The following is a 26,445-nucleotide window of genomic DNA, read 5'->3' as shown; positions in this document are numbered from 1 at the left end:
GAAACAGCACAGGGACAAGGGAAATGCTGCTTGATATCGTTCATCGTCACACGTTGCTATATTGTTTTGTTTGATATTTGATACTCTTGTCCAATATGCATGCTTATCTTTATGACTGTGTTGTGTCTGTATGAAATAATCAATCAGACCCGCATTTCTTACGCTAGTCTTCTTTTCAGTAACACACAGATATGCTTTCCTAACAAACTGACAACGATGTCTCTAAACTGTAGCATCAGTCAGTGGAACTACCCAATAATCATCACAAAACACCGATGGGAGAGAGAGAGAGAGGGAGGGAGGGAGGGAGAGAGAGAGGGAAGGAGGGAAAGAGAGAGGGAGAGGGCGAGAGAGGGGAAGGGAAAGAAGTGTTTATTTTGAGTTGAAAAATATCAAAATGGAGATTAATGGAGAAAAATATCAAAATATGACACGGATAACGAAGAACGTAGGATGGATCCCTTTCTTACTCTCCATCTTGATCTTTTTTTTACTCAAAAGATGGTTGGTTTTCCCTAGCGAGTTTCTGGCCTGCTTACATAATCATGATAAAAACACGATCGTATACTCATCTCTAATACACATCATAAGCATAAATGTGCGTTAGAAATTTTTAGATTCCTATCCAGCATTCAAAAGCATGGCTTTATGTTTTATTTGTTCGTACGGATTTTTATCAATTGTAATTACTGTTTCAGTAACAGAGAACATTTACTATAATATAGAGTTAATGATTGAACAATCGATGTTCTTCATTCACTTCACCTCCCTAATATATTCCAAGAAGAAAGATTATGATGAAAGAATCGACAAATAATATACCGTTTTATAACAATTATTAACATGAGAAAGAAATGGAGATGAAAACAGAAAGAAACAAGGCAAGGGAAAAGGAAAGAAAAAGGAAAGGACAAAGACTACGGTTCAAGAAGTCACTAAAATTTTAGTAACATACCATACACACCGATTTTGATTCATAGGCGAGCAGTCTATATATTCAGTGATGCATGCTGGGATGCTGGGGTTCTGCTGGTTTTACAGTGTAGTATCCTAGTGTTGTACCGTACCGTAGAAATAGTTGCAACAGCGCGGCGTTCTGCTCGCTGTTCATAGGCTACCGCCATTGTTTCTAGAAGTGAGCAAATTAACAAACAGACTTTTAAAATTTTAGAGTCGAACATAGTAGTGAATACTGAATTCCATTGCCAATACAAACTATTTGAAGATTAAGAATAATAAAAAGTAGCATATTCCATGTGTTACATTTTCATTTAGTTTCTCATGTATTCGTATGAAACCAAAAAATTTCAGTGAAAGAATTTCGGAAAAGAGTTTGTGTGATGCATTTACAGGAAGAAAAATCAGTGTTCAATGTAGTTGTTTTCATTGGTGATGCTTTTGTATCAAAGTGGTACCTACGATGATAGTGCTAGTGTTAGTAAAAAGAGTGGTGTGTTGTTCTTCCATGGTAAAATTGACGAAAAACATTCCGTTAATAAAGGACCTGATCGTGTATAACGCGTCCCTTTGATCGCGGATTAATTGAATTAATTATTGCGAAAGAAACAGCTAACATTAACAATCAGAAGAAATCGAATTCCGCGTCCTACAGTAATCCCTCATCTTCTTTTTGCTCTTCTAAAAATAGTTTACATGCTGACAGAGTTCTGTAATTGTAAATTATTTAACAATATTATACTATCTTCCACTCGAAATGTTCTGAAATTTGAACGAATTGCTTCATGTTCAACAAGATCACTTTATACTTAAATATTGAATTTCGATCATGGAATATCATTAGGTGATTCTTTTTAAAACTGTTAGTTCTGTCTTCTTCGAATCAGCTTTGCATTTGCGATGCCAGACATACAAAAAAGGTTAGTGTTCCTAATGACAACCCTAATTCCCAGTGACAATGAATCATGATTATCATCAGATAATCAGTCAATGACAGGTCCGTAGAATTGTGTATTTCCGTGCGTATTCGATGAGAACGGGTTTCATCTCTTACATCGTGAAATGAATGTCGCGAGTAACGATTAAACTCGTGTTGATCGGTGTGAATCGATGTTATAGACGAACAAGTTATGCAATTTGAAGATTTATATCGAAACTAACTATAGAAAGAAAAGTAGAAATTAGAAGAAATATAAAACAGGCTTGTTAATTTCGGGAGACAACAAATATAGGATATGTAATAAACAGGAGAAAAATTGGACGTTTAAGGGTTGTTGCGATGCGCAGATCCGCGCCTATTCGCGCATCTCTCGAACGATAGGGTACGAAGAGGTGCACGCTAGGTTCGCGGTAAAGGGAGAAAACACGTTGAACGAAACCGATCGGGACACGTGTACTTTGCTAAATAATGCATCTACCTCGGGGGTTTCCTTCGTAGACGCTTTTCGCAGTTCCGTCAAACTCTGTACATACATCCTTTCGTTACCGTCGTACCTCTGTAATCGTAATGAATATTTTCTTCTGTATATTCCATCATTATGGTTTCTCGCATTTTGGAAAACGGACGATACGCTCTAGTTGGTACGTGATACATAGAGCTAATTTTACGAAAATGATAAGAGTAGTAGATGGCAAATCGATATTCATTATCAACACTCTATGGTATTCTAATCTCAGACAAGCATTTAATAACAGACAATGAAATTTCGAATTGAAGTTCTATTTAGGGTAGCTTAGAATTTAGATAATGGCATGAAAGAGAAAGAAAAATCGGAAATGATTCGACTATTTTGTGCGATAGCAATAGTTAATTGATAACATAAAGGACTGATAAGAATAATTTAAATGTAACAAATCAATTACATCTAATTATTTTTTATATTTCAGGATGCGAGAATCTTCCTTTTCATACAAGGAAAGACATTTTCACTGCTCAGCAACGATGTTAATACTGCTGATGTTATCCCTGGGTGATGTACACATTGTAAATGGTGAATATACATATGTACTCATATAATATACATATATAATGCAATTGTTAAGTCATATAGCGGTTCGAATGTAAAGTGCACTTTACTCACTCTATTTCGTGTATAATGTATGTAACCCATTGGAGGAATGTAGAGTGATTTCCATCTTTTCCTTTTTCATCGGCATTGAAAACATACAGTAGCGGACAAAAATTTAAGACGATGATTTGTAAACCGGATTACAAACATCTTATACGCATATTGTTCTTCTATTCGGTTTGTCTCTTCGGAATAACATAGCTGTATGTTTGACCTTCGTAACCTCTGACCGTCAGTTGTTAAATACAAACAATGTAGCAGTTAATAGTTAGTTACCGCTTAGCACTTGTAAACAGTGGACATTAGTTTAAGACGATCTGTGTAAAACGTGAGTATGAGTACAGTTTTTGAACATTTTGATTCTGGAATGTCAAAATCATTGTTTAGTGTGCCTTTTATTCCTTAAAATTCATTTAGGTAGGAACAGGCTATGGGTAAATCAAAGAATTTACTTGAAAGCGAAAGGGAATAAATCGTAAGGTTGTGAAAGCAAAGTAAAACCTTCACCGAAATAGCAAAATAGTGAACAGGTCAGAAACGGCTTGTAAGTAAGCTTGGTATAAATTTTTAAGGGCAGGCATGTATTGCGATCAACCGAAAAACGGAAGACCACGGAAAACAACGTCGAAAATGGATCGTTTTCGTAGTGCAAATAATATTGCTGCGGAGATAAACTATAAAAACGATACACAAATTAGTGCTAGAATTGTTAGAAGAAGATTAGAAGACTTTAACTTAAGAGGACGAAAACCACAAAAGAAACCACTACTGAGTTCTAGGAATCGAAAAAGACGACTTGCATTTGCTAAATCTCATAAGCATTGGACAAGTGAAGATTGGCAAAAGATACTGTTTTCAGACGAATCGAAATTCAATCGCGTCTCTTCTGACGGGATATGGCATGTTAGACGTCGAATTGGCGAAAGTTTGAAAACATAGTGCGTTTTAAAAACTCTTAAACATGGTGGTGAAAACGTTATGATGTGCGCGTGTTTTTCTCGCGGTAATCCTGGTCCGATATGTCGTATCAATGGAATTATGGACCGTTTTCAATATATGGACATACTCAAGAACACAATGTTACCTTTTGCACGCAACAATACGAGTGATGATTTTATTTTTCAAAATGATAATGAGCCGAAGCACACGGCTCGGGTTGTGAAACAGTTTTTTGAAGAAGAAAATATTACGTGCTGCCGTGGCCGTTGCAATCACCAGACATTAATCCAATCTAGAATTTGTGGAGCATCATAAAAAAGACAGTACAAGGTTATAAACCGTAAAATTTAAATGAACTTTACAATTGAAGCAGCTCGGAGTAATATTACGGTAGATTAATGTAAAAAATTAATAGATTCTATCCTAAGAAGATGTACCGACATGATAAGAAATAACGGATATTGGACAAAATATTGAATTTAAACAAAAATTATGTATATTTTCTTACCAAAAATTAATATTTTTTGTGTAGTCTTAAAATTTTAACCGACGAAATATTATACAGATTTCGTTCCTTTTTCATAACTTAGTTACTGAGCAAAATATCGAAATGAAATTTTTTTGTAAGTGTATAAACAAATGTCTAATTAGTTAATACCAAAAGTAGAACACTGTATCTATATTTTTTTATGGAAAGTAAATCAATTGTTTATTTTTTCCATTTCGTCTTAATCTCCTGTCCGCTACTGTATATGTATTCTTTTTCATTAAGGTAACATGTAATAATGTTGGAATGCTCAGCATTAAATAGTAAAAGGTAGAGATCTATAATCAAACTTGTCATTGTAAAATGACGATAGTTAAAAACAAATAAGAAACTGTTGAGGTTATTAGATGTATGTGAATACAAAGGAACGCGTGAATAAATTGTAAGGTAGAAAATATATATTTTAAATACTGAAGTGTAAATACAAGTCGGAATATAATATAAGCTGATCCAGATCCGCACACTAGCAGTGTTAGCCTGTGACTGAAAACCCTGAAGCCAACGTCGCCTATCGACTGTTTATGGTTTGTCTTCGACGCAGTCTTTTGTCTATACGCTGTCGATAGCTTCAGTGCTTGAGAAAACTAAAAGACCAGATGTAGAGTTTTCTTAGAAGTGATGACCACTTCAACAGAAACAAAAATAGATAACTATTTATCTAGTAATATTATAAAATTGTCGCAGGTTCTTGCGAGTTTCCAGTTGCGTGGACTGGAGAATGGTATCAATATGGGAAAATCACACCGATTATTCTAAATACAACAGTTATAGGCGAAAGAACATGCGTCGAGCGATCCGGAGACTCGTACATCGTGTAGTAAGTATTTGAAGTTGATACTTCCCAGAATGCATAATAAAAGAACAACGGCTAACTTGGAGCTGGAAGATATACTAATCCTTGCAATGACATTTCAGTGGTGACAAATGCTATTATTGTATAATTATTAACGATCGGCATGAGAATGTGATCCAATTTCGTGAAGGTTAGTCAATGAATTTTATCTTTGTTTCGTTGCTTCCTCACTACTTTTGTGTTTTGAAATACGTAAAACTCGTTTTGTTTCTCTTGCCAGGATGGTGCTTTACGGAACAAAGCACTTTGGACGAAATGTGCTCGAACATTAAGTCCGATGATACTTTGTATTCCATGTTTCGCGTAAATTCCAAGCCGATACCCTGTCCTTTTAGTGGACCATCATTTACGTTTACCTATGATAAGGGTTTTGGTGAATGCGCAATGCCTATTAGCCTTGGGGAGAAATGTACTGACGAAAGTAAATTACTTCTGAAATATCAGGCTTGCCCGGATATCAAACGAAGCGAGAGTAACAGTAAGCTTCAACAAACATTATTGTTGTCATCTATTCATTTTACGGATAAATGTTGTTTTCGTACATATATGCACATATTCTAAAACAATCAATATTGTTACGAATCTCTTATTTTTATATTTTAGCGGAGGAGTTACAATGCCTCGCTGTATGGAACGATGGTCGTAACAAATACCTCGTTGGAACATTAAAAGGAAGAAGTATCTCGAGTGCCGAAAAAATGTATAGGTATGCATGATTCAATAGGCCACACATTGAATTTAAAATTTAAACGTTAAACTTGTCTTTGTTTTTATCCTTTCCATGAGCAGATGTTTCCTATACGAAGAGAAAACACATCATCAGGGAAAGGTGGCCTACTTACTCGCTCAATCAGGTGAACCAACTTGTAACGGCCTAACTACAGTTTCGGAGGGATCGCCAACTATAAAGCTTACGAAAGGTATACAAAATTCCTCGGCCAATTTCATTTGTCCCAATATTCGTTTCCTTTGAGACGGTGAGTTTACAAAAACATTGGGCTTTGGATTTGCAGTTGATAAAGAACACAACAGATGCAAATATCCTTCGTGGATTACCGAACATCATGACTGGCGTTCTTTAGACGGTACTAAAGTTTATCATTTCACGAATAAAAATGCAACACTCAAAGTTAAAGTACAAAACACCGATGGCGATACGTTTCACGAAGAAAAGATTGTTTGTCATAATCTAGAGAAATTACATCCTACGGAAAATACACAAGGATATAAAGTAAAGTTGATTGCTCACGTTACTAGCGGTTGGTAAGTAATAGTTGTACGTTATATTACGAGTATATATTACAAATATAGAAGTAATTGTAACATATTATACATATACTATTCTTGCAGTGACATTGGCTACGTTTGCATGATATTTTATAAAAGAGATCACCACATTATAGAGTTACAGCAATCGGGTAAGTATAACTCGACATTTTATTTCTCGAGTGTTTCGATTATCTTTTTTCATAATTTGGAACATGTAACATGTATAGATGAAAAAGCTATAATGCCAGACGAGGCGTGTTCCCTTGCAGACACATCTACAATGACGTATACCACTCTAATAAGTAAGCGATACTCTGAGTTGATCATTTTAATCGTATAATTCGTGGAACGTACTATGTATGTATATTACCATGTGATTCGTTTCGTAATTGTATAGGCTCTTCATTACATCAGAGAAAGTGTCCCAATCCTGGACGATATGTTATCTTGGGATTTACTCCATTCAGTGTATTTAATACTTCATTTCGTCGACAACGTCGTAGTGAGAGACACTCTTCTAGAATTACTAAAAGAAGGACTTGGCACGAAGATATTTCTCAGAAAGAATTGCACGAACAGCAACGACAACACCAACAGCAGCATCACCATCATCATCATCATCATCAATATGGGGGAGAACAACATCAGCAACAACAAGAACTACAAAGGGAGGATTGTAAAAGAACCAATGTTGAAATAGGCTGTGCCTCGTCGGATCAGAATGAAATTCTTATTGGAAAAACATGCGATACGGAAGAAATAAGTAAGCATCAAATTTGTTTGTAGTACTTCTCTTAGTCACGCATCTCCTATGCCCCCTATTTATTTATTATTTATTACTTACTATATTTATTGTTGTTGCTGTTGCAGCGTATTATTGTCATGGTAGTTGGGAAGAAAAAAATATTTGGTATACGATAGTGTCGTTAAAAACTAATCAACCTTCCCCAAGTTTTGGACAAACCTTTTGTTTTTCTATGCAATTTGACGGTAGTACAGAGAAGACATCCGTAACCGGAAAAGCAATTAAAACTCAAGTCTCGGAACAGGAACTTTGGTTAACTAAATTGGATCGTGTCTGTAGTAGAGGCCAGATTGAAGACGAACGATCCTACACGCTTGTCAGTCAAGGTATTTTATCACTTTATCTCATCCTTTTACGTTATTACATTATGTTGTTATATTACATTATGTTATTATATTACTCTGTATACCGTTTTATTAGGTATTTTTTAAGATTAGATCAAAATCAAATAACACCCACTAATAATGCAATGTTTATGCCGTTGTCGTACAGCTTATAGACGTTGTAATCATCTTATTATTATTATTGCAGGAGTTTGCGAAGACATGGAAAAGGCGTATTCTAGTTTGGCGCCACTTTTTTCCAAATCCATAATTTTATTTGTCGCAATCATGGGAAATTGTGCCGTAATATTTTTGTTAAGATGATATGCCACTTCCACGTGAAGAATTGTACTCGATGCTTTTAGAGGGATTTTTTTTTTCTTCTTCTCGTTCTCTTTTTTTTCTTGTGAACGTCGAGGAAAGTCGACAAGCAGAGAGCAACGGCGAATAAACTCCTCCGATTTTATATTCGCTTTTGTAAGGATCGAGGCCAAGAACGAACGGTTTAATTTAATCGACTTTATTGGACAGCGCTGGCCAACTACCATCTGTCTCTTCGTATTTCTTTCAGACTTTCATCACATTCGATCTGCGGTCGATGACTCAGATACGATACTCTTTACTCAGATACGATAGCTTATACTACTATGTAAGTTTCTTTTGTTTTTCTTTTCTTTTTTATTGTGCATTAGATAACATCACACGATCTTTACTTACATTTTTTTTATTCATTCTGACATAGATAAGGATGTACTTAGATTCTAGATTTTAAGTCTTATGCCCGTCCGTTTCATACAATGGTCGAGATTTCTACCCGATTACATCTATCTACATCCTGTAAATCTGTATATTTGCACTTGTATTTTTTATATAAGTATATGTTGAAGAACGAGCAAAAGGTTCGCTCATGTACTGAAAAACCGCGCATTTATTTTCGATTTAAGAGTATGAAAACAACGATACCTCGATCGTTTTTACGTAATTGAGATTTATAAGGCACGCAGTATATTGTCAATCGACCGACTACTGTGCACCCGCAGCTTTCTTGTAAATATAAGCAGGGTATAACGAGTCAAGACCATGTTCGATTAATCGCGAACGAAATCGATGTAATCCTATAACTGCGAATTTGATTAATTTAACGCGTAACAATTACTTACGATAAGGAAATACTTTTTACCTCTTAACCTGCTACATTTTGTATATAATAATTTAAGCACTGTATAAAGACTGTTTTTAAAGGGTATAGAGTTTTCCATCTATACAATCGCGTTTAATTATCGAGCGCTAGCTTTAAAGTGATTAACTATCGTGTTCCTTTCGTTTTCGTCCATTGTGAGATCTGTATTATCGACGAAAGGGAAAAGATCACAATGGAAGAGTGGCGTTCGATTAACACATTTCGAAATATGTACGCAAAATAGTGTCCCGTAACGAGGATTAATGACGCATCGTGAACGCCGATGCAATTGCGATCAGAATTCGTTAGAAAAATAAACTGAAATCGCATTTCTTTTCTCTTGATAACATGGTCGCATTGTGCCTAATCAAAACATTATTTCTCCTCGATTTATGATAGATTTTCTTACGACAAAATTATATATGGCTATTTATTACTCTCGTTGTATCCACGATTATTTGTTATAGTTCACATAGGAACGGAATACAATTATACTGAATTCGAGAGTAAACACACGCGCGTATGTAAGTATATACATACATGTGTGTGTGTGTGTGTGTTTTTATATATATACACGCGCGCGCGCGCGCGTGCGTGTACATGTACGTACGTGTGTGTATAGATGTATACATATACGCGTATAAATAATTGAGACTGTTCCGAAATTCGTATAATTAGAATATTCGAGTACGACGATGCGCTGGTTCTAATCCGTAAGATAGACAAATTTTTAATATCAAGATAAATTCTTATTTTTATACGCATAAATCTATCGTTCCCAGCCCGATCCTCGTTCACTCCAGCATTTTTCTATTTATTTCTACACTGAAAGATTTTCTATCCTTTTTATTTCCTCCCGAAATGGACCCATAGTTTGTTTATACTTGACCAAGTTCCTGATACGTTCCGTACTAGTTTTAATAGGCGTAACCACTTCGCCGTGCGCCTTGTCCAATATTAAAATTTATTCGAACCATTTTACGATCGCATCTCAACGTGTCTCAATGATAGTTATTGACTCGATCGTACCCTTTATTACTAATGCATCTAGATAATAACGGACGAAAGAGAATTATTGTTGTTATTGTTGTTGTTGTGGGATGAGTACTGATATCTTGTGCGAAAGTTTCATCAATCGATATTGATCAAATCGAAATCCAGATATAATTTTTATGTACACCGCAATTTAATCGTAATACTTTTACTGCCTTCTACGTGAAAAATTTAACGTGAATACACAAATGCTAGTATTCGAGATATGGAAACAAAAAGGAAAAAAGAAAAAAACAAAAATACGAATGATTCAAACGATGAGAAATAACAATTCTTTACAAGGGATTTATTAACGTATGTTGTATGTATGCGCGTGCGATTTTTTACATCGTGTATGTTGATTGAATGTATGTACAAGTTGTAATGTATGTAAAAAACGAGAAAAAGAAGGTTAACGATAAGTATGTATGCTTAAGGTAACATTGTAATATTTTATCTACCAATGTAATGTCACCGCAACAACGACGATGACGATGACCAGGACGAGGACCAGAACGACGACGACAATGATGATGACTATGACAATGACAAGGACGAGGATAATAACAAAAGACGAACATATACGAGATAGAAATACGTTAATTTTAGGATGACTTAAGCATTGCTCGTGTTACGAGCACTGAGGTTATAAAGCGAGCGTGTTTTATTGAAAATGAAACGATTGTATGATGAATGTTGTAAAAACAAGATAAACGCAATTGTGACAGTATTTCAAGGCGATATCGTTCGAGATGGTCGTATGTTTGATTGTTTCTTCTCAAGCTAGAAAATCAATGAAGAGACAAAGCAAAGTTAAGATCGAAAAATAATACAATGACGATTCGAAACTGTCGATTTTTCGGGCGAAAGAATGAGTAAAGAAAGATGAAGATTCAAAATTACAATGGTATTTCGTAATCCAAAATGAAGTATCGACGCTTTCGTTTCGCAAAGATTGCTGATCAAAGCCCTGACCTACAACTATTACAAGCTACACTATGTGTAATGTTTACTATTATATTTTGAATATGAGGAAATACACGTAAATGTACAGAAGTTATCGTATAGAAAGATGAATGCATATTTTACCGCACATATGATAAGTACATACAAACCTGTATAAATGTACAAACGATCGTAAGTGCGTTGTTGCTATGTAAGAAAAGTATCGTTTCGAAGAAACGGATAGAACGAACGATTGTACGTGTATGCAGTAGCGTATGTGCCTTCTATATTTTATAATACTTGAAAAAATACATAATCGGCAACAGGATCCTTCAGGATGCTTATTACGAACAAATAAAATACGAAAAAAAAGAAAATCATAAATTGCAGGTATTTAAAAAAGTTTGTCAAAGATCGAACGTTTTCTTCGTAGCTGTAGGAATATTTTTAATGACGTCGATAATGTTCGGCGATAGGAACGGAAAAAGATTTTCTTTTCTGTCTCGGATCATTAGTCTTGGTTCACTTTCTACTTTGATTTTTTCTATTTGTTTTTACCGCGCTTGATTTTTATGTGAAAAGTAACGCACGAATAAAATGTACGCGAATATACGCGGAAGCCTTGGATCGATAGATGTGGTTGGTGTTTTGACAAAGCGGTCGATCAACTCGCGTGCGCTTCGGGTAAACTTGAGGGCGTGTGTGTAAATCGCGTTAAATCGTTCAGCTACAAAGACCACGCGAGTATCATCGATTTGCAGATTGCTAACGCGTACGTTTTCCTTCCCTCTGTTCCTCTCTCTAATTCTTTTATTTTCTTGCTATCTCACGAAAAGAAGCATATTTCGCTTAATGTTGTCGATTGTTGTTCTTTTCCAATACTTGCAAGCACGTATCTCGTGCGAAAGAAATACGAAAGATGCGAAGTTGAAAAGTAGAACGGTGGAAGATAAAATGTGGGGCAAAGGTGACTGAGGTGAACGACACTAGCTCGTAACACGCAGAAAATGGTCGCGCATCTGCGCAGATGTACAGATTTATGAGGTTCAATAATTTGTCAGGAATATGGCAATACTTTGTTCGATAGAAGTTGCTCGATATAGCGTGCATATCTCATTAAGGTTACGAGATCGGATTGACATTAATGAGTAGAACCTTTAAATTTACCTTGCTCTCTTTCCGATACTTTCATTCATAGAATTTTCATGTACGATATAGTTAAAACAAAATGATTCGATCGTTTACTATTATTCGTTCGTTTTATTATTTTCTCCGTTTTCTTCAGAAATGAGCTGCGTAAGTATGTTCGATCGATTCATCGAAAAGGTTTTCTAGTCGACTCGAATTGACGATCTTTTCTCATCTCTAGCCTTCCATCGCGTAACGATATTAATATCGATATCTGTAAAAGTTGTACATCCTTTGATCTCCCTATTTCAAGAGTGATTTGTTCCACGCGTTTGCTTGAAATGAGACCATCGTCGTTGTGTTGGACCTGTTGGGTTAATATCTTTAAAAGTATAGATTTTTAGCCACCTGGAAATATAGATTCTTTCGATTGATTTGAATTGGTGCATTTAATATTGCTACTGGAGGAAAATACGAAGCAAAAGTATAAACTGTACGGCTGAGAATAGAGGTAAAATAAAAAATGAGGAAATGTAAAATGCAAATTGTTGAAAAGGTCGAATGAAAATGCACAACAAATGCGATTAAAGAAGAAAGGGATAGATTGATACATGTTGCAATGGTAGGAGAAGATAGTATAGGAAGGGAAGAAGAGAAAGAAAAGAGCGAGTGGGGAGTTGGTGCAGATCGGGTCGGTGCGACGGTGCTGCTAGTTTAGCAGTTTTCACCCTCTGGAGTAAAAGCGCAAGCGCTAATGTCCTTTCCCGAAGCTCGGTACTACACGCCAGTAATCCGTGGAATGCCAAGGTAGAAGGAGCTATTTTTTCGAAGAGACGCAGCAGGTATTACTGTAAACTTTTCTTGCTATTTTTGACTAGACGAATTATAGACATATATATGTAATAAATAGACAACGTTATTATCGTATTTTGCTCGATCCATTAGGTGCAGGTTACCTCTTACACACTCGATCCGCATCTCTTACTTTCTTTGCACACTTTCTTTTGCACGCAGTATGTTGTTGTTGATCGTTTTCACAGCTAATTATTGGCCTGTTTGCTGTTGCAATTTTGTCCCAGTTACTATATCACTGGTTCCCTTTCCTCGTTCATACACGTACAATCGTGTATTGGTTGTGAGAAATGAGAAGTTGATTTTCAATCCAATGTGTCTGGATTTTAGTTAAATTTCATCAAGTTCTAAATTTGATAAATCTACGATGTACGTAAGTTTGCATCCCGTATCGAGAGATACAATTCTGCGTGATCACATGAAACAGAGTGAACTATTCCAATGAACGAACGAACAAACGGACAAATTAAAGATAGGGATGCAAACGAACTCTGGATCGTGAATAAACTGTTCTATCGTTGTCCAGAAATTGCGAATATATCTATAGAGCATAGAATGCAAGAACGATGGCGTTATAATTGGTATGCATATCTCGCTGGAAATCTAACAATTAAATTGCAACCGACGATACATATTTCCTCCCTCGGTTGTTTCAAATCATCGATAATCGTCGACCCATGTAATTTTCTTGGTCTTTATCGCTGACAAACACTCTCAGACCCTCCTTCTCTCTCTCTCTCTCTCTCTCTCTCTCTCTCTCTCTCTCTCTTTCACATTGTCTCCCCCTCTTTTCTTGATTATAAAGTGAGTAAGAGTCAGCGATCATTCTAGCAACTCGATATCGATTTGGTCAATGATCGATAAAACAACAAACAGATTTAGTTTCGTTATCGATCCGAAAACATTATCTATCTGGTTAGATATGTAGGCCTAAGCTAGCTAGGTTGTGAAAGAGAAGTAAAGCCGTTGAATCAGATGACAATTAGCATCCAACCGAAACGGATGTTTTCATTCACAAAACGATTCGTTTCGCGCCATTTCTACGTGCACTTTTCTCATACGCTCGATGAATTTGACATTGCGTTGGTCGATCACGTGGCAGGATTTTCAAATACCGATGCTATTACGAACGGGATTCGATTGATCATATCGTTTCGCGTTACAGAGACGCAGCTCCGAATAGTTTAAGAATCGATGGTCGATCGAAGAAAGGAGATTACCGTTGAAAGCAAGAACAGAGACGAAGATCGAACAGGATGAAGACGTGGCGCGTTCAAGTATCGACTTCGTATGGACCAACCAGTTACATGGAACGATCGAAGCAAAACTCGCTTAGATCGGTTTAATGTTTTTGCAGATAATACAAATGTCGATTTCCGTATTGCATTCTTTTGAAGATTTGGGCTAGGAGAGAAAGCGAAATAAGATTTTGTGTCATAACGGTCATAAACGTATCGCGATCCGTTTGACTTTCCTCCTCATCGATACTCTACTCGGTTTATTGGACGAATAGAATAGAAGAGAAAAGTAGGAAATAAAGGAAAAGGAAGCGCCGGGAAATAAGTATCGAAATAAGGCGGACGGGCAGAAGGACGGACGTATAATAGGAAAGAAGAGGTGATTAAGAGAAAGTACTGAAGGAGTGAAGAAGAAAACCGTTGGCGGAGAGGTGTGGAAAGTGGGTGGCATTGCCAAGATCAAATAAAAGAGCCTCGTGACGGAGGGGCTTCGTACGGCCCTGGCGCGACTGCGGCACTGCACCCCCACAGGGGGTTCTCTGCCAAATACACCGAATCCGCCTTCCACCCCGGAACATAGAAATCACGTGAGTATTGAAAATTGGCAGAATAACGCAAAGAAAGAGAAAAAGAAAATGTGTCTGATGTGTTTGATACGATAGGGGGATAGGAGTGCATGGATGGAATGAACGTGCGCGCGCGCGTGTGTGAGGAAGAGAGAGAGTGGAGGCGGAAAAGAAAGAGAAACTGTGAAAGCGATCATCAGTTGGCGTGGTGAATGTTTGATGAAAACAGGGATGTCTGGTGGATGGTCGCGGGTCGAACCGTAAAAACGGTGGCAGCTCAAGGGGTAGCGATGGGACCGATTCAGCAACAACCGAGTCACAGCAGCAGTCGCAGTCGCAGTCGCAGCCGCAGTCGCAGTCACAATCGCAGTCGCAGTCGCAGTCGCAAACATCGCGTGTTTCTAATGCCAGCGCACATCGTCACAATGGAGCGGAGAATTCGCGCGAAACCGATTTGTTGTCTCACGCTGCCTCCGCGTTACGAAGACTGCACTTTAAATCCGCAGGCGGAAGTCGCAGTTGTCGCACCGTTCCAAAAGTGGTCGTTATGGGTTCGAGCACCGCTTCCGAAACAACAATCAACACTAGCACCGACAGCGCCAACACGATGCTCACCATGGTAAGATCATCGAGGGTGTACGAGTTAACTGTGTTAACGCGTATGCGAACGTGCGCGTGGAAGAGGATGAGAAGTTCAAGCGAAAAATGAGTATTTAATCGTAGGTGACGACAACGGATGGAGAGCAACCGGACGACAGTTTCGATTTGATGGATATTCCATCGGAGATGTCACCACCGGCTGCTACATCGTCGACCGGTGGTCAGTCACCGGAGCCGATTCTATCGGCTGTTGCTGTAATCTCCTCACCGCTACCAGTCCACGCTTCGACCTCTTCGCCGATCGAATATTCGACCCCAGACGAGAAGGGACTTAAAACTGGCGCGACTTTGAGATCGGAGCTTCCAATCGATTGTTTGGATATTCGAACATCTAGTGTTTCGAATCTTCTCGATGAGACGGAGATTCCTTCGGTCGATGCAACGCCTATTATCATCCACGGTACCGTCAACGAGGTCGGTAAGGTTTCCATCTCCGGAAGAACCCCGCCTCTTCCAGATCTCCGAGCGACCGACTTTTTCAGGTTTCTATATCATTTTTTATCCATTCTCGTTTTCCTCATACCAATTACGTCTCTCGACTTTACTCTTGTTTTGTTTGTCCTTCCATACATATACACATGCGCTCGCATACACATCACACACACACATACACATATACATATACAGCACACCAGTAAGGGGTTCGATGGATGCTGGTCAACCAGACCCGGATGGTTTAAATCCGTTGCTAACCTTGCTTGTTGGAAGATCCCGTGGCGAAGATGGGAATCGAGAGAATCGAATAGTAAACAACATCGGTGAGAAGAAATACGGGGAGGGAAAACCGAATGTGAACGTTACGACGAACCCTTTGGACATATCGTTGATAGGAACTCACACCGATCAAAGTAACAACGATCAGTCGTCCGATGGTCCTGGTAGAACAACCAGTGCCACGAGCAAACCTCGAGGAAAACCCGCCGGTAAGTCGAAACGATCAATTCGACGTTAATATTTAATCGTTTCCCATATTTCTAATTAATCTCGTGTTTCGTCGATGTATTTAACGATAAATAGGTGGATAATTTATGCCGATTCGTTTATGTCGATCGTTGTAAAATGCGGAAAACATAAGAAACTGCTCGCGAGCAAACAAGTAGAAATAGAAAATAATCGAAAGACGAAAGAGCGAACGAAACATCTAGAGACAGGTTTCAAAGTTGTTCTCGTTAAGAATATCAATTGTGTTGTTTTCTTTCAGAATCGCATCCCCTCGTTTCAACCATTCATTCATGGGTCAGGCTCTTTTTCCCGTTTTGCGCAATAGGTATAAAGTTGATTATGACCGAGTTGTGCTTCGAGACTCTTTATTTTCGAAACTGAGAAATCACCGAACCGACTTTACGCATATACCATGTGTAAACTCGTTAAAAAACCGAGTACATAATTGATTTCTTCAAGTCAAAGTCGAGAGCCGCTTGAGCAGGACGATCATGGCACGATAGTCGCCGATCGTCAACGGTTGGTGGTGCCTCGGGTTCGCGCTGATCTTGTCCACCAAACGAATTTCACGGTTCCTTCGTTTCCGCCTCTTTTCCTATACCGTTATAGGATCCAAATATGAGCAGTACTAGTATTCTCATGTTTTTATTTTTGATTTAATTATATTTTATTCGCCACATCTCTTTGACATTTCGATTCTGTGTTTGCTTCCTAACTCTCATTTTCTGTTTTTCTCTCTTTTTGCTCCTTCATCTCCTCCTTTCCCCCCTCCTCTCTCCTCGATCAAAAATGATTGAAACGAGCATACATGTATGTATATTGTACATATTTCGTTCGTGTTTGACAAAAGTATTTACGTTTATTCGACATTTCGTTTTGTAACGGTTGGTATCGCTTGGTCGCGGCACGCTTTCCATGACTAGATTTCATAAAGGAACAACTTAATTTCACGAGAATCAACGTTGATCTACGATAATTGATGTAAAAAGCGGAACGGAGTACTACGATGGCAAACGTTTGAGGGAATGTTTCGAGGAGAGAAGAATCGTCGCTCATTAACATCACACACAGTTTCATTGCATTGCTCTGTATTTTTCGAAGCTTGAAAAGATGTAGTATGCTACGATATCCAAAAGCGCATGTATTGTCGACTTTGCCGGTTAGCTACTATAACTATAAATAGGTGATAACGCCTCGATCGCCATACTGCAAGTGTCGTCGAATTGCCGCCCTGGATCACGAAAATCTCCATTCGCATTTTCTTTTTAGTGCTCGATCTCTTTTCTTTTTACCTCTGCCGAAGTATTGTCTTCCTTCCGTTATCGTACTCTCCATTTTGGTCTCGCGTTACTTTAACGTCGGCATTTCTTTCTTTTCTTTTCTGTTCACATTTTCTCTTGTTTTCGTGAATCGATATCTTCAACGCGCGCGCGCACGTGTGTATGTGTGTAGTATTTCCGCCTATCAATCTGTCTATTCGTTTCTCCGTCCGTCTGTCCGTGTACCAGTCAATTCATAACGTCGGTGCCTAAAGATACACGACTTTCCGAAATATCGACGACGAAACGAAGAAAAAAAATGAACGCAGACAAAGACAAAAGAAATCGAGGAACAAATGTTGTATATATGCGCATAATACGGCAGCATAGTCGTCGATGATTGGAAAGACATTCCTGGGTGTAGTTCTAAAAATCGTGTTACTATGTGTATGTGTAGATACACGCGATATTCAATGTTCCATCGCGAATTGTGGGCGGCAATTCTGCTTGAAAGACGCACGCGTATGTATTTCACGCGTAAGCTTAACACCTTGAAAAAAGACTCTCCCGGCATCGCACGTTTCTTGGTCGCGAATAATCTGTTTACGCGAAACCACCGTAAAGATGTAGCGGTGAAAATCGAAGTAGACGAGAAAGTACTTAGATCCGATATCGAGGACCGACGAACGGAAACGGAAACAGAAAGGAAGGAAAGTAAAACAGGTGACGATGGTGATGGTGAAAATGAAGGTGAAAGTGAAAGAGGAGATGGAGGTGGAAGAAGAATATATATAGAGGAGAAGGAGGAGGAGGAGATGGAAGAAAAGGCAGGAAGCGTGGAACGTTGAAAAAGGGCAAGATGAATTCCGTGTTCGTTCGTACGATCGGCTCCTCTCGGCCGGTGAATCGCGTATGAAAATGCAAAAACGAGAAAAGGGAAAGACGAGGACGAAGATGGGGGGCGCGGACAGAGTTGGGATGGGAATATGTACACAGCGTTGTGAATCAACTGCGAAAAGGCGATAAGAAAGAAAGGAAATACAGGTGATGCAAAATGAAATGTAACAGACGAGGAAATGCTCGATATTCGGTGCTCGGAGATCTTTTTATAAGTACCAATGTAAACTGCAGTCAGGATCGAGGAACGAGGATAACGGATGTTTACTTTCTAATGCCGAAAAGGAGGCAACGCGAGTGGAAATAAGAGATCGACGCAAGCGGCAACAATCGTGGTGCAACAACCGTCGCTGTCATTGGACGGATCAGCCGGAGCTGCAACAATATTGCTGCACCCAGAGTTGGACGTTAGACGTCGAGAGGAAAATATGAGACAATTGTTGGATGTGGCCAATACCTTGACCTTGCAAGAAATACACGACTTTGAGATGAGGTTCGCTTATTATTCTTATTGGACGCTGTTACACGCGTGCATTATCATTTTACTCTATTATTCGTTAGACGTAAAACATAACAATGGTTAAGTACTTTCGACAAGTATGAAACAACCGATCTTTCTCTCCGTGGAATGTTTCAGGTACGGTAGTCCGCACCACAGTCGGTCTCAGTCGGTTAAGACACCCGGAAGCCGTTCATCGGGTAGACCAAACTACCTGTGTCTTCCACAGCAGAGATCAAGAGTCGCGAGCATGCCAAATACCGGCGTTGAAGAAGAGTATTATAGACTTCGACATTTCAGTATAACTGGTAAAGGAGTCGTAAATCGAGGAGACTCGTTGAAAAGTCGAAGATCTCGATCAAACAATAGCGTCGCTTCGAGTAACTCGAGGTGAGATTCCCCTATTTCCAATCCCTCTGTTTTTTCGTTTCTCGACAGGAATAAGCCGGTTATTGCATTAAACAACAAACTCAAGCGAAATGAGAAAAAATGAGAAAACGAGAGAACGGACCGACGACAATCGGAAGACAGAAGGAGAAGCAGTAGTAGTAGTAATAGTAGTAGTAGAAGTAGTAGTAGTTGTTGTTGCTGTTGTTGTTGTTGTTGTAGGAGGAGGGGAGAAACAAGAAGGAGAAGAAGAAGGTGAAAAAGGAAGAGGAGAAGAAGAAGAAGAAGCAAAAGAAGAGGGCGAAGAGAAAGTGCAAAACGACGACTTTATAATATAAAGTTCCACACGGCGATTCTACTCTAAATCGAACGCGTGAGTTTACGTGTAGCATTGAGCGTTTGAGCGACGTAGACGCACGTGTTGGACCTTAGAGTAGAATTTCAATGCTGCGCGCTAAGTGTATCACACAAAGACAAACATTTGCATCGCTTCCGATTGTCATCGATTTTTCTAAAATAGACTATTCCGAGCAAAAACGAAGTTGTCGTTAAACAAATACCGGACAGATGACATAATCGATATAAATTACAAGTTACGAATTTCTTTCTTTCCCTATATCACGTGTATGTAAATATCGATTATATACTTGTCTTTTCTCTGTTTTTTTCGCCCTTTTATCGGTTTCTACCATGGCGTGACTACCAACGTGATATGGCGATGCAGCACGGAACATTTAACAGCTTCGTATCCTGGATCGGCAAGAAATTCTGCAGCGGGATCGTTGGCGAGTTCCCGCGAAAGCAGCGCGTCTCAGGGACCAACACCGTATCGCGTTCTAATGCTGGGAGCTCCAGCCGTAGGAAAAAGTTCGCTGGTTTCTCAGTTTATGACGTCGGAATATCTTCATGCGTACGATACATCGATCGGTAAGTACTAAATATTAATTATTAATTAATATTATTATATATTATAATATATAATATTACATATAATTATACATAATATTATATTATAATATATATTAATTATCAGTATTACTCTTACACTGTCCGGTTTGCTTCGAAGCTATTGCACGATATCAAGCCCGATTTGTTTCTTCTTTTTCTTCCTACCTTTCTTTCCGTTCCTCTCTTTCCAATCTATCGTCTCTGACTTTTTGTTCCTTCTGTCCTCACGATGCCGTGATAAAACACTATGCTCCCGCCGTTTCTTTACAGACGATGAGTCGGGAGAGAAAACCGTCAGCGTTCTTCTAGCTGGAGAAGAATCCGAACTGACTTTTATCGATCACTCTAGCACTGAGATGACGGTACGTTGCGAATTACACGTGTATGCATGCCCATTGTATTGCTATGTTAACGTACGTAATCGAAAGTGAGGCAAATTTTTTATAGAATATACCCACGTTTGCTTATTATTAGATGAATTATCGGTTTACCACGCGTGAACGATATGTCGCCATCGAGCTATGAAATGTACGACATACGCAGATCGGGAATCAGAATCTGAATCGAGAATCTCGAGAATAGATGGATTTGATTAATAAAGGGGGAGAGAAAAGGAAAGAATGTGCGAGCAAGCGGGAACGTGAGAAGGAATAGGGCGCGCGGTCGAACGCGCACATGTGGTTAGCAGTAAGCATGTTAGTGTAAAACTCGGTGTGCCACCCTGAAGAGCGATTGACGATCATCGAGCCGTAACTATCGGTCAACCGTAAAACGGTTCAGCGATCGATCGAACCGTCTAACCGCGATATCTTATATATATATATATGATTCATATATATATATATATATACACATATATAAGATTTAACAATATATGTATGTATATATATGGCGAGTTGAAAATCATAATGGTGTACGTAAGTCGGTGCTATTTTTCATAAAACGTTATTTGCGTCCGTTACCGTGAAAGATTCGGTAAAAAATCTTATTAATGTTTATTAAAAAGTTTTATTAATCTTATTTAAATAAGATCGGTCAGTAAAGAGTGGGGAATAATACTTTGAAAAATTGACAAAGCAACGAAAGTACTAGAGTTAAAAACAACTCTTTCATTACTCCGCTACGATATTCGACTTAACGGCACCACGAAGCGGTTCGACTCGCCAACCGATACTATTGGATACGACATATTCGTTCCTGTCGACAACCAGTGATTTCTTTTTGCAGCCGGAAACCTGCATAACTACGTACGAACCACACGCTTACTGCGTCGTCTATTCAACGACCGATCGGGCTTCGGTACGCGTGGCGGAAGAAGTTTTGCAAACACTTTGGCGCAGCGACTACGTGTCGGCTCGAGCGGTGATCCTTGTTGGAAACAAAGTCGACCTCGTTCGCAGTCGATTGGTCTCGACCGAAGGTAAGAAGCCGTGTAACTTACCCGACCGTTTCGCGATAGGTCCTTTCATTGTTTCGTATCATTTAGCTACCTCGTTGATACCTAAGCTATCATTAGATCCCTCCGAAAATTCAAGTATAGGAGATCACCGGAAGATATACAGTATACAATACATACATACAACATCGATTATCGTTGCCGAACACATAGACACGGAATCGCCATACCAATATCCCTCCATTCCACCCTCGATTTTTCTTTCTATTCTATTCTATTCTATTCTATTCTATTCTATCCTATTCTATTCTATTCTATCCTATCCTATCCTATTCTATTCTATTCTATTCTATCCATTTTATATATTCTATTCTATTCTATTTTATTCTATTTTCATCTTTTTGATGGATACAATTCTATTTCTATGTTGTAGAGGGGAAATCTATGGCTACATCTTACGACTGTAAATTTATTGAAACATCGGTCGGAATCAATCATAATGTCGACGAACTTCTCGTTGGCTTGCTTACACAAATTCGACTGAAGCTCGAGAACCCTGAAAGAACAAGGGACCTATTTCGGAAGAGATCGCGAAAGAATCGTAGCAAATCACCTTTAGGGTCTTGTTCTGAAAACAATTCACCGAAAAAATATCGCGGTAGTCGTACAAGTACCAGTTTAAAGGTACGAAATTTATTAGGTAAGGTATGGGCAAGAGATAGCAAGTCTAAGAGTTGTGAAAATTTACACGTTCTTTAATCGTTTGGACGAAGAAATGCGACACGACATTCTATTCCTACTCGATCAGAACGTCACTAAAGTTACTTTCAATCTGAAATTTCTTCGTTTTTTACTTAGTTTCTTCCCTTCTCATTTCTCTATCGTTCTCTTCTTCCTGGTAGTTGTTTTTATCCCTTTTGCCTTCATTCATTATTTTTCGATCTTTATTCCATTTTTCTACATAACTTCTTGAGCTTCCATTGCTCTGGATTTCGCATCGCGGGGACCAGTATTCATCAGACCACTAGTCAATTCTCTCGTTGTTTCGTATTTTACTCTAATCGTATTGGTGTTATAAGTTTTAGTGGAATCGGTTTATTGGATAAAATGCGGTACATCTAAATACATATATGATCGAATAGCTTGAAAAGCGTTTATAAAGACGTTTTTGCGAAACTTTAACTACGTTTCGACAATGGAGTGCGTGTCAAGAAGTCACGAATAGATCGAAACCTCGAGTATAGAATAATTCGAACGAGTTTTCTCGGTTTTCCCCTAATTTCTCTCTGAACCCAATTGTTCCAACGTGGAAATTATAAAAAGCCGAAAACATTGTGTGCCACTTACATATTTCGAGCTCCTTATTTTAGCTTGTTCACCTCTTCTCTCGCTCTCAAACTCTTCCTCTTACATCAGTCTTTTTTTGTTGTGGTGCAATCAGTTTTATCGATCTCTTTACTCTTCGCATGTTTAATATACATATGTATATATTACTCCCGTTCTACGATCCAAACGCGAAGAAGTGAACCAATGTTCTTATGTTTTTCAAGCTCGCACGATCGATGCACAGCCATAATCACATTAGGATTATTTTCTTCAAATTTCGCTACATACCAGGAGTAAAACACCATTTATATTATATATCTCTACATTAATATTCAATCGACAATATACATATATATGTATGTAAGCAGTTACTTCGTCTTTCGCAATTCCACAACTTTCCTACATTGGGTTTCGTCGTTACGTTAGTTGTCACGCAAATGTTGCTTGAATGGTTGATTGGTTGAACGCAATCGTGAACAAACAGTACAAAAGTTTGTCGCCTTACTTCGTTCGTCACTTAAATGATACAGAGAATAAGATAGAGAAGGAGCGAGGGAAAAAAATAAGAGCCGGAAGAAAAATGATAAAACTAAAAAATGGAAAAATAAAAGGTACACGTGCCGATTTTTTATCTCGCAAAACAACGTTAAATTATGTTTCTTATTAATCTGTTATGATATATTATAAAAATTTATAGAATAACAAACGCGCCTTTTCTTGTTTGTTAATCGCGAAGCGAAAAAATTGTAACGAATCGAGTTGTATCGCTCGAGCAAGCAGATTAGTTTGCGTTTAAGTACATACAAAGAGAAAGAAGGATTAACTAATAGAAAAGAGACAGGGAAACATAAAAAGGGGAAAAAAGACAAAATCACACATTTAGAGTACGATAAGTGCATAAATACAAGTTTACATGTGAGATTTTGTTCGTTTACGAGGTTTTGCAGATATGACGGATTTTTGGAAGACTGTCCGGTAAATTGTATTACTCTTTAAGTATACAACCAATTTTACCTTAGTCTGTACTGTTACCTTATAATAACCTCCCGTCCATCGACTAGAAAGAAATTTCTACGAGCCATGGCAATCGTTTAAATCGCCATTACTGCATGGAATCGTAACGAACGTATCGGACATTTCGAGTACACGAATGACCATAAATTAGTCGTTAAGAACCGCGCTACTTGTTTCTGCGAAAAGTTTCCATTACTTTTCGTGCCGAAACGAACTGTAATTGTACCGTGCTGTACCGTGCTGTACCGTGCCGTATCATGCCGTGCATCGTACCAAATTTTAACTTTTAACCTTTCAAAGCGCATGTGCGAGACTGATTTTCATTCGATTTCGAATATCGAACGATACCGCTGACAAACGGACGTTTCGTTTCCTTGAGAAAATTGTTTGCGAAATAAACTACATGTTCCGATAAGAACAAACGTCGTCGATGCGCGCATGCTCTTTTACTTGTACTTTTTTTCTCTTTTTCGAGAAAAGATCGTCCTCTGCTCTTCGCTAGGCCGTATTAACGACGAGAGCAGCGACGTTAAACGACAAGGACATGCAAAAGGAAATTGAGAATGAGAGGGCAAACTGTAATCGAAAGGACCAATTTGATAAGAAATAAGATGCGCAAAGAAAAATAAAAAGAAAACATTATGACTTTCATGAATAGACTACGATGGAATGAGAATGGGGATGATGGGGAGCGTGCGAGCGAGCGAGAGAGAGAGAGAGAGAGAGAGAGAGAGAAAGAGAGAGAGAGCGAGAGAGAGAGGAGGGGTAGAAAATGAGGGATTTAGGGAGGGAAGAGTACGATGTTCGCTGATGATTATCCGTCCATCAATGTACACCTTGAAAAAGATATCCTTCGCAAACGACCATGCCGATTTTAATCAAGAGCTGATCAATGTTGACGAGCTTTGTTTGAAGGATCCACACGAACACCGTCTCTTGGAATGTGAGGTGGTGAATCGGTCGCACTGCCCTCTCGATGTGGAGAAAATCTCGAGAAAGACGCAAGCGGACAAATGATATATGTACAATGTACATATAATACGTCTCGATTTTGACGGACACAACACGTGTCGCTTGTTGAATATGTACGTATGTATGCATGTATATGTGTTTGTTGTGCGTGTGTGCGCGCGCGCACGAGCGCGTGTTGTGTGCATGCATTTATGTATGTATGTACGTATGTATGTACGTATGTATGCACGTATGCATATATGAATCTGTGTATGTTTGTACGTATGCATATATGTATCTGTGTATGTATGTACGTATGCATATATATGTATCTGTGTATGTATGCACGTATGCATATATGTATCTGTATATGTATGAATATACATATGTACGTATGTACATATTTATGTGCGTATGTATGAATATACATATGTACGTATGTACATATTTATGTGCGTATGTATGTATGAACGTATGTGCGAATGTATGTATGTATGTACGTATGTATATACGAATGTAACATGTATGTATATACGATCGAATGCACCGACGAATACCCACATTTTGCGGACCAGAGCCTACCGATTAGGCAATTTCTTCGATCGATGTTATATTATATCCTTGTACCTGTATGCGTAGTAAAGCCGCGCTGATTTTATTGTCTTTTCTTGTTATTAGCGTATCAAACAACGTTGTTAGTATATTGACCGTTGCTATCGAGAATACGATTTTCTAGTGTATGGAAGATCGGGATACAACGAGAAATAGAATCAAATCGAATATACGATTCGACGCTGATCTTTACGCTACATGATGTCATACCGGTGATAGCGATGACAATGACTATGACAACAGAGACGGTGACGACGATCGTTTCGATAATATATTACAAACATTTTTATTTCTATTTACATTTCTATGTCTGTACGTACGTCCAATATATCAGAAATAAGTTATCGTTTCATCCTTGTGTATGTATTTAAAAATCATCGAAATTGATTGTTCAGCGAATTATTATGCTGATGCGTTGATAATAATTCTCGTTTTTTCTTCATACATATGCATGTATATATAGGAACTACAAAATCTCTTGAAAGAAAATACTTCCTGAAGCATCGTGTGATCGCCAATTTAAGCATCCGATAAAAACCAAAGTCATTGTTTTCCAAAATTCTATTTCATCGTATACTAGTGATGGAATATTAATAATGTCCAAAAAAAAAAAAAAAAAAATGCGACACGTAGATGATACGGAATGCATGTAAATCGATAAAATAAAGATATAGCATTTTCTCATTCATCTAATTCGTTTATTACGAGTTGCACATGTTTTTTTTTCATAAAAATTTATCTTTTCGTATATTTTTCATGCGCATCCACTAGCATCGCGTGAATGCACGTTGGAGTATATACGCGTGTATTTCATTTTATACAACGTTACATATAAGCCCACTTACATAAAT

The 26,445-nt window shown here is 38.3% G+C and overlaps 2 protein-coding genes and 1 long non-coding RNA gene across 8 annotated transcripts; all 3 read left to right on the top strand.

Moving 5' to 3' along the window:
• The first annotated feature begins 1,032 nt into the window (after positions 1 to 1,032).
• LOC139988341 (uncharacterized) lies at positions 1,033 to 11,030 on the top strand. Of its 3 annotated transcripts, none has more exons than XM_072005636.1 (13): positions 1,033 to 1,135; positions 2,845 to 2,948; positions 5,197 to 5,329; positions 5,428 to 5,495; positions 5,586 to 5,843; positions 5,969 to 6,071; positions 6,155 to 6,285; positions 6,379 to 6,628; positions 6,716 to 6,783; positions 6,862 to 6,936; positions 7,032 to 7,397; positions 7,505 to 7,765; positions 7,971 to 11,030. In XM_072005636.1, exons 2-13 carry the CDS (start codon positions 2,846 to 2,848, stop codon positions 8,084 to 8,086), a joined length of 1,932 nt encoding a protein of 643 aa, XP_071861737.1. In that variant the 5' UTR covers positions 1,033 to 1,135; position 2,845; the 3' UTR covers positions 8,087 to 11,030. The 3 variants fall into 3 exon arrangements, with proteins under 3 accessions (XP_071861737.1, XP_071861736.1, XP_071861734.1); XM_072005635.1 differs by having other exon boundaries at positions 1,033 to 1,877; XM_072005633.1 differs by lacking the exon at positions 1,033 to 1,135 and adding an exon at positions 2,319 to 2,538.
• Positions 2,955 to 4,844, top strand: LOC139988387 (uncharacterized). Its single transcript, XR_011800101.1, has 2 exons — positions 2,955 to 3,354; positions 3,444 to 4,844. It is a non-coding gene; the product is annotated as an uncharacterized lncRNA (long non-coding RNA).
• A 3,902-nt stretch (positions 11,031 to 14,932) lies between the features above and the next one.
• Positions 14,933 to 26,282, top strand: LOC139988338 (uncharacterized). Of its 4 annotated transcripts, XM_072005629.1 has the most exons (10): positions 14,933 to 15,322; positions 15,427 to 15,845; positions 15,991 to 16,286; positions 16,565 to 16,630; positions 18,747 to 18,954; positions 19,099 to 19,350; positions 20,072 to 20,274; positions 20,566 to 20,657; positions 21,523 to 21,715; positions 22,125 to 26,282. In XM_072005629.1, exons 1-10 carry the CDS (start codon positions 15,251 to 15,253, stop codon positions 22,448 to 22,450), a joined length of 2,127 nt encoding a protein of 708 aa, XP_071861730.1. In that variant the 5' UTR covers positions 14,933 to 15,250; the 3' UTR covers positions 22,451 to 26,282. The 4 variants fall into 4 exon arrangements, with proteins under 4 accessions (XP_071861730.1, XP_071861729.1, XP_071861732.1 ...); XM_072005628.1 differs by lacking the exon at positions 16,565 to 16,630 and having other exon boundaries at positions 15,119 to 15,322; XM_072005631.1 differs by lacking the exon at positions 20,566 to 20,657 and having other exon boundaries at positions 15,119 to 15,322; positions 22,125 to 22,329.
• The last annotated feature ends 163 nt before the right edge of the window (positions 26,283 to 26,445 follow it).

The sequence above is a fragment of the Bombus fervidus genome, chromosome 6 (assembly GCF_041682495.2).
Source record: "Bombus fervidus isolate BK054 chromosome 6, iyBomFerv1, whole genome shotgun sequence".
Taxonomy (NCBI): Eukaryota; Metazoa; Arthropoda; class Insecta; order Hymenoptera; family Apidae; genus Bombus; species Bombus fervidus.
Note: the sequence above shows the minus strand (reverse complement) of the source record. Positions and strands in the feature narration are given on the sequence as shown.

Excerpts from the sequence above, each read along its gene's own strand:
- LOC139988338 (XM_072005629.1), top strand. The coding sequence starts at position 15,251 with ATGGGTTCGAGCACCGCTTCCGAAACAACAATCAACACTAGCACCGAC. Across the intron at positions 16,287-16,564 it reads ACCTCGAGGAAAACCCGCCG|AATCGCATCCCCTCGTTTCA; the intron begins GTAAGTCGAAAC and ends GTTTTCTTTCAG. Across the intron at positions 18,955-19,098 it reads ATACACGACTTTGAGATGAG|GTACGGTAGTCCGCACCACA; the intron begins GTTCGCTTATTA and ends GGAATGTTTCAG.
- LOC139988341 (XM_072005633.1), top strand. The coding sequence starts at position 2,465 with ATGAATATTTTCTTCTGTATATTCCATCATTATGGTTTCTCGCATTTT. Across the intron at positions 5,844-5,968 it reads CAAACGAAGCGAGAGTAACA|CGGAGGAGTTACAATGCCTC; the intron begins GTAAGCTTCAAC and ends TTTATATTTTAG. Across the intron at positions 6,629-6,715 it reads GCTCACGTTACTAGCGGTTG|TGACATTGGCTACGTTTGCA; the intron begins GTAAGTAATAGT and ends CTATTCTTGCAG.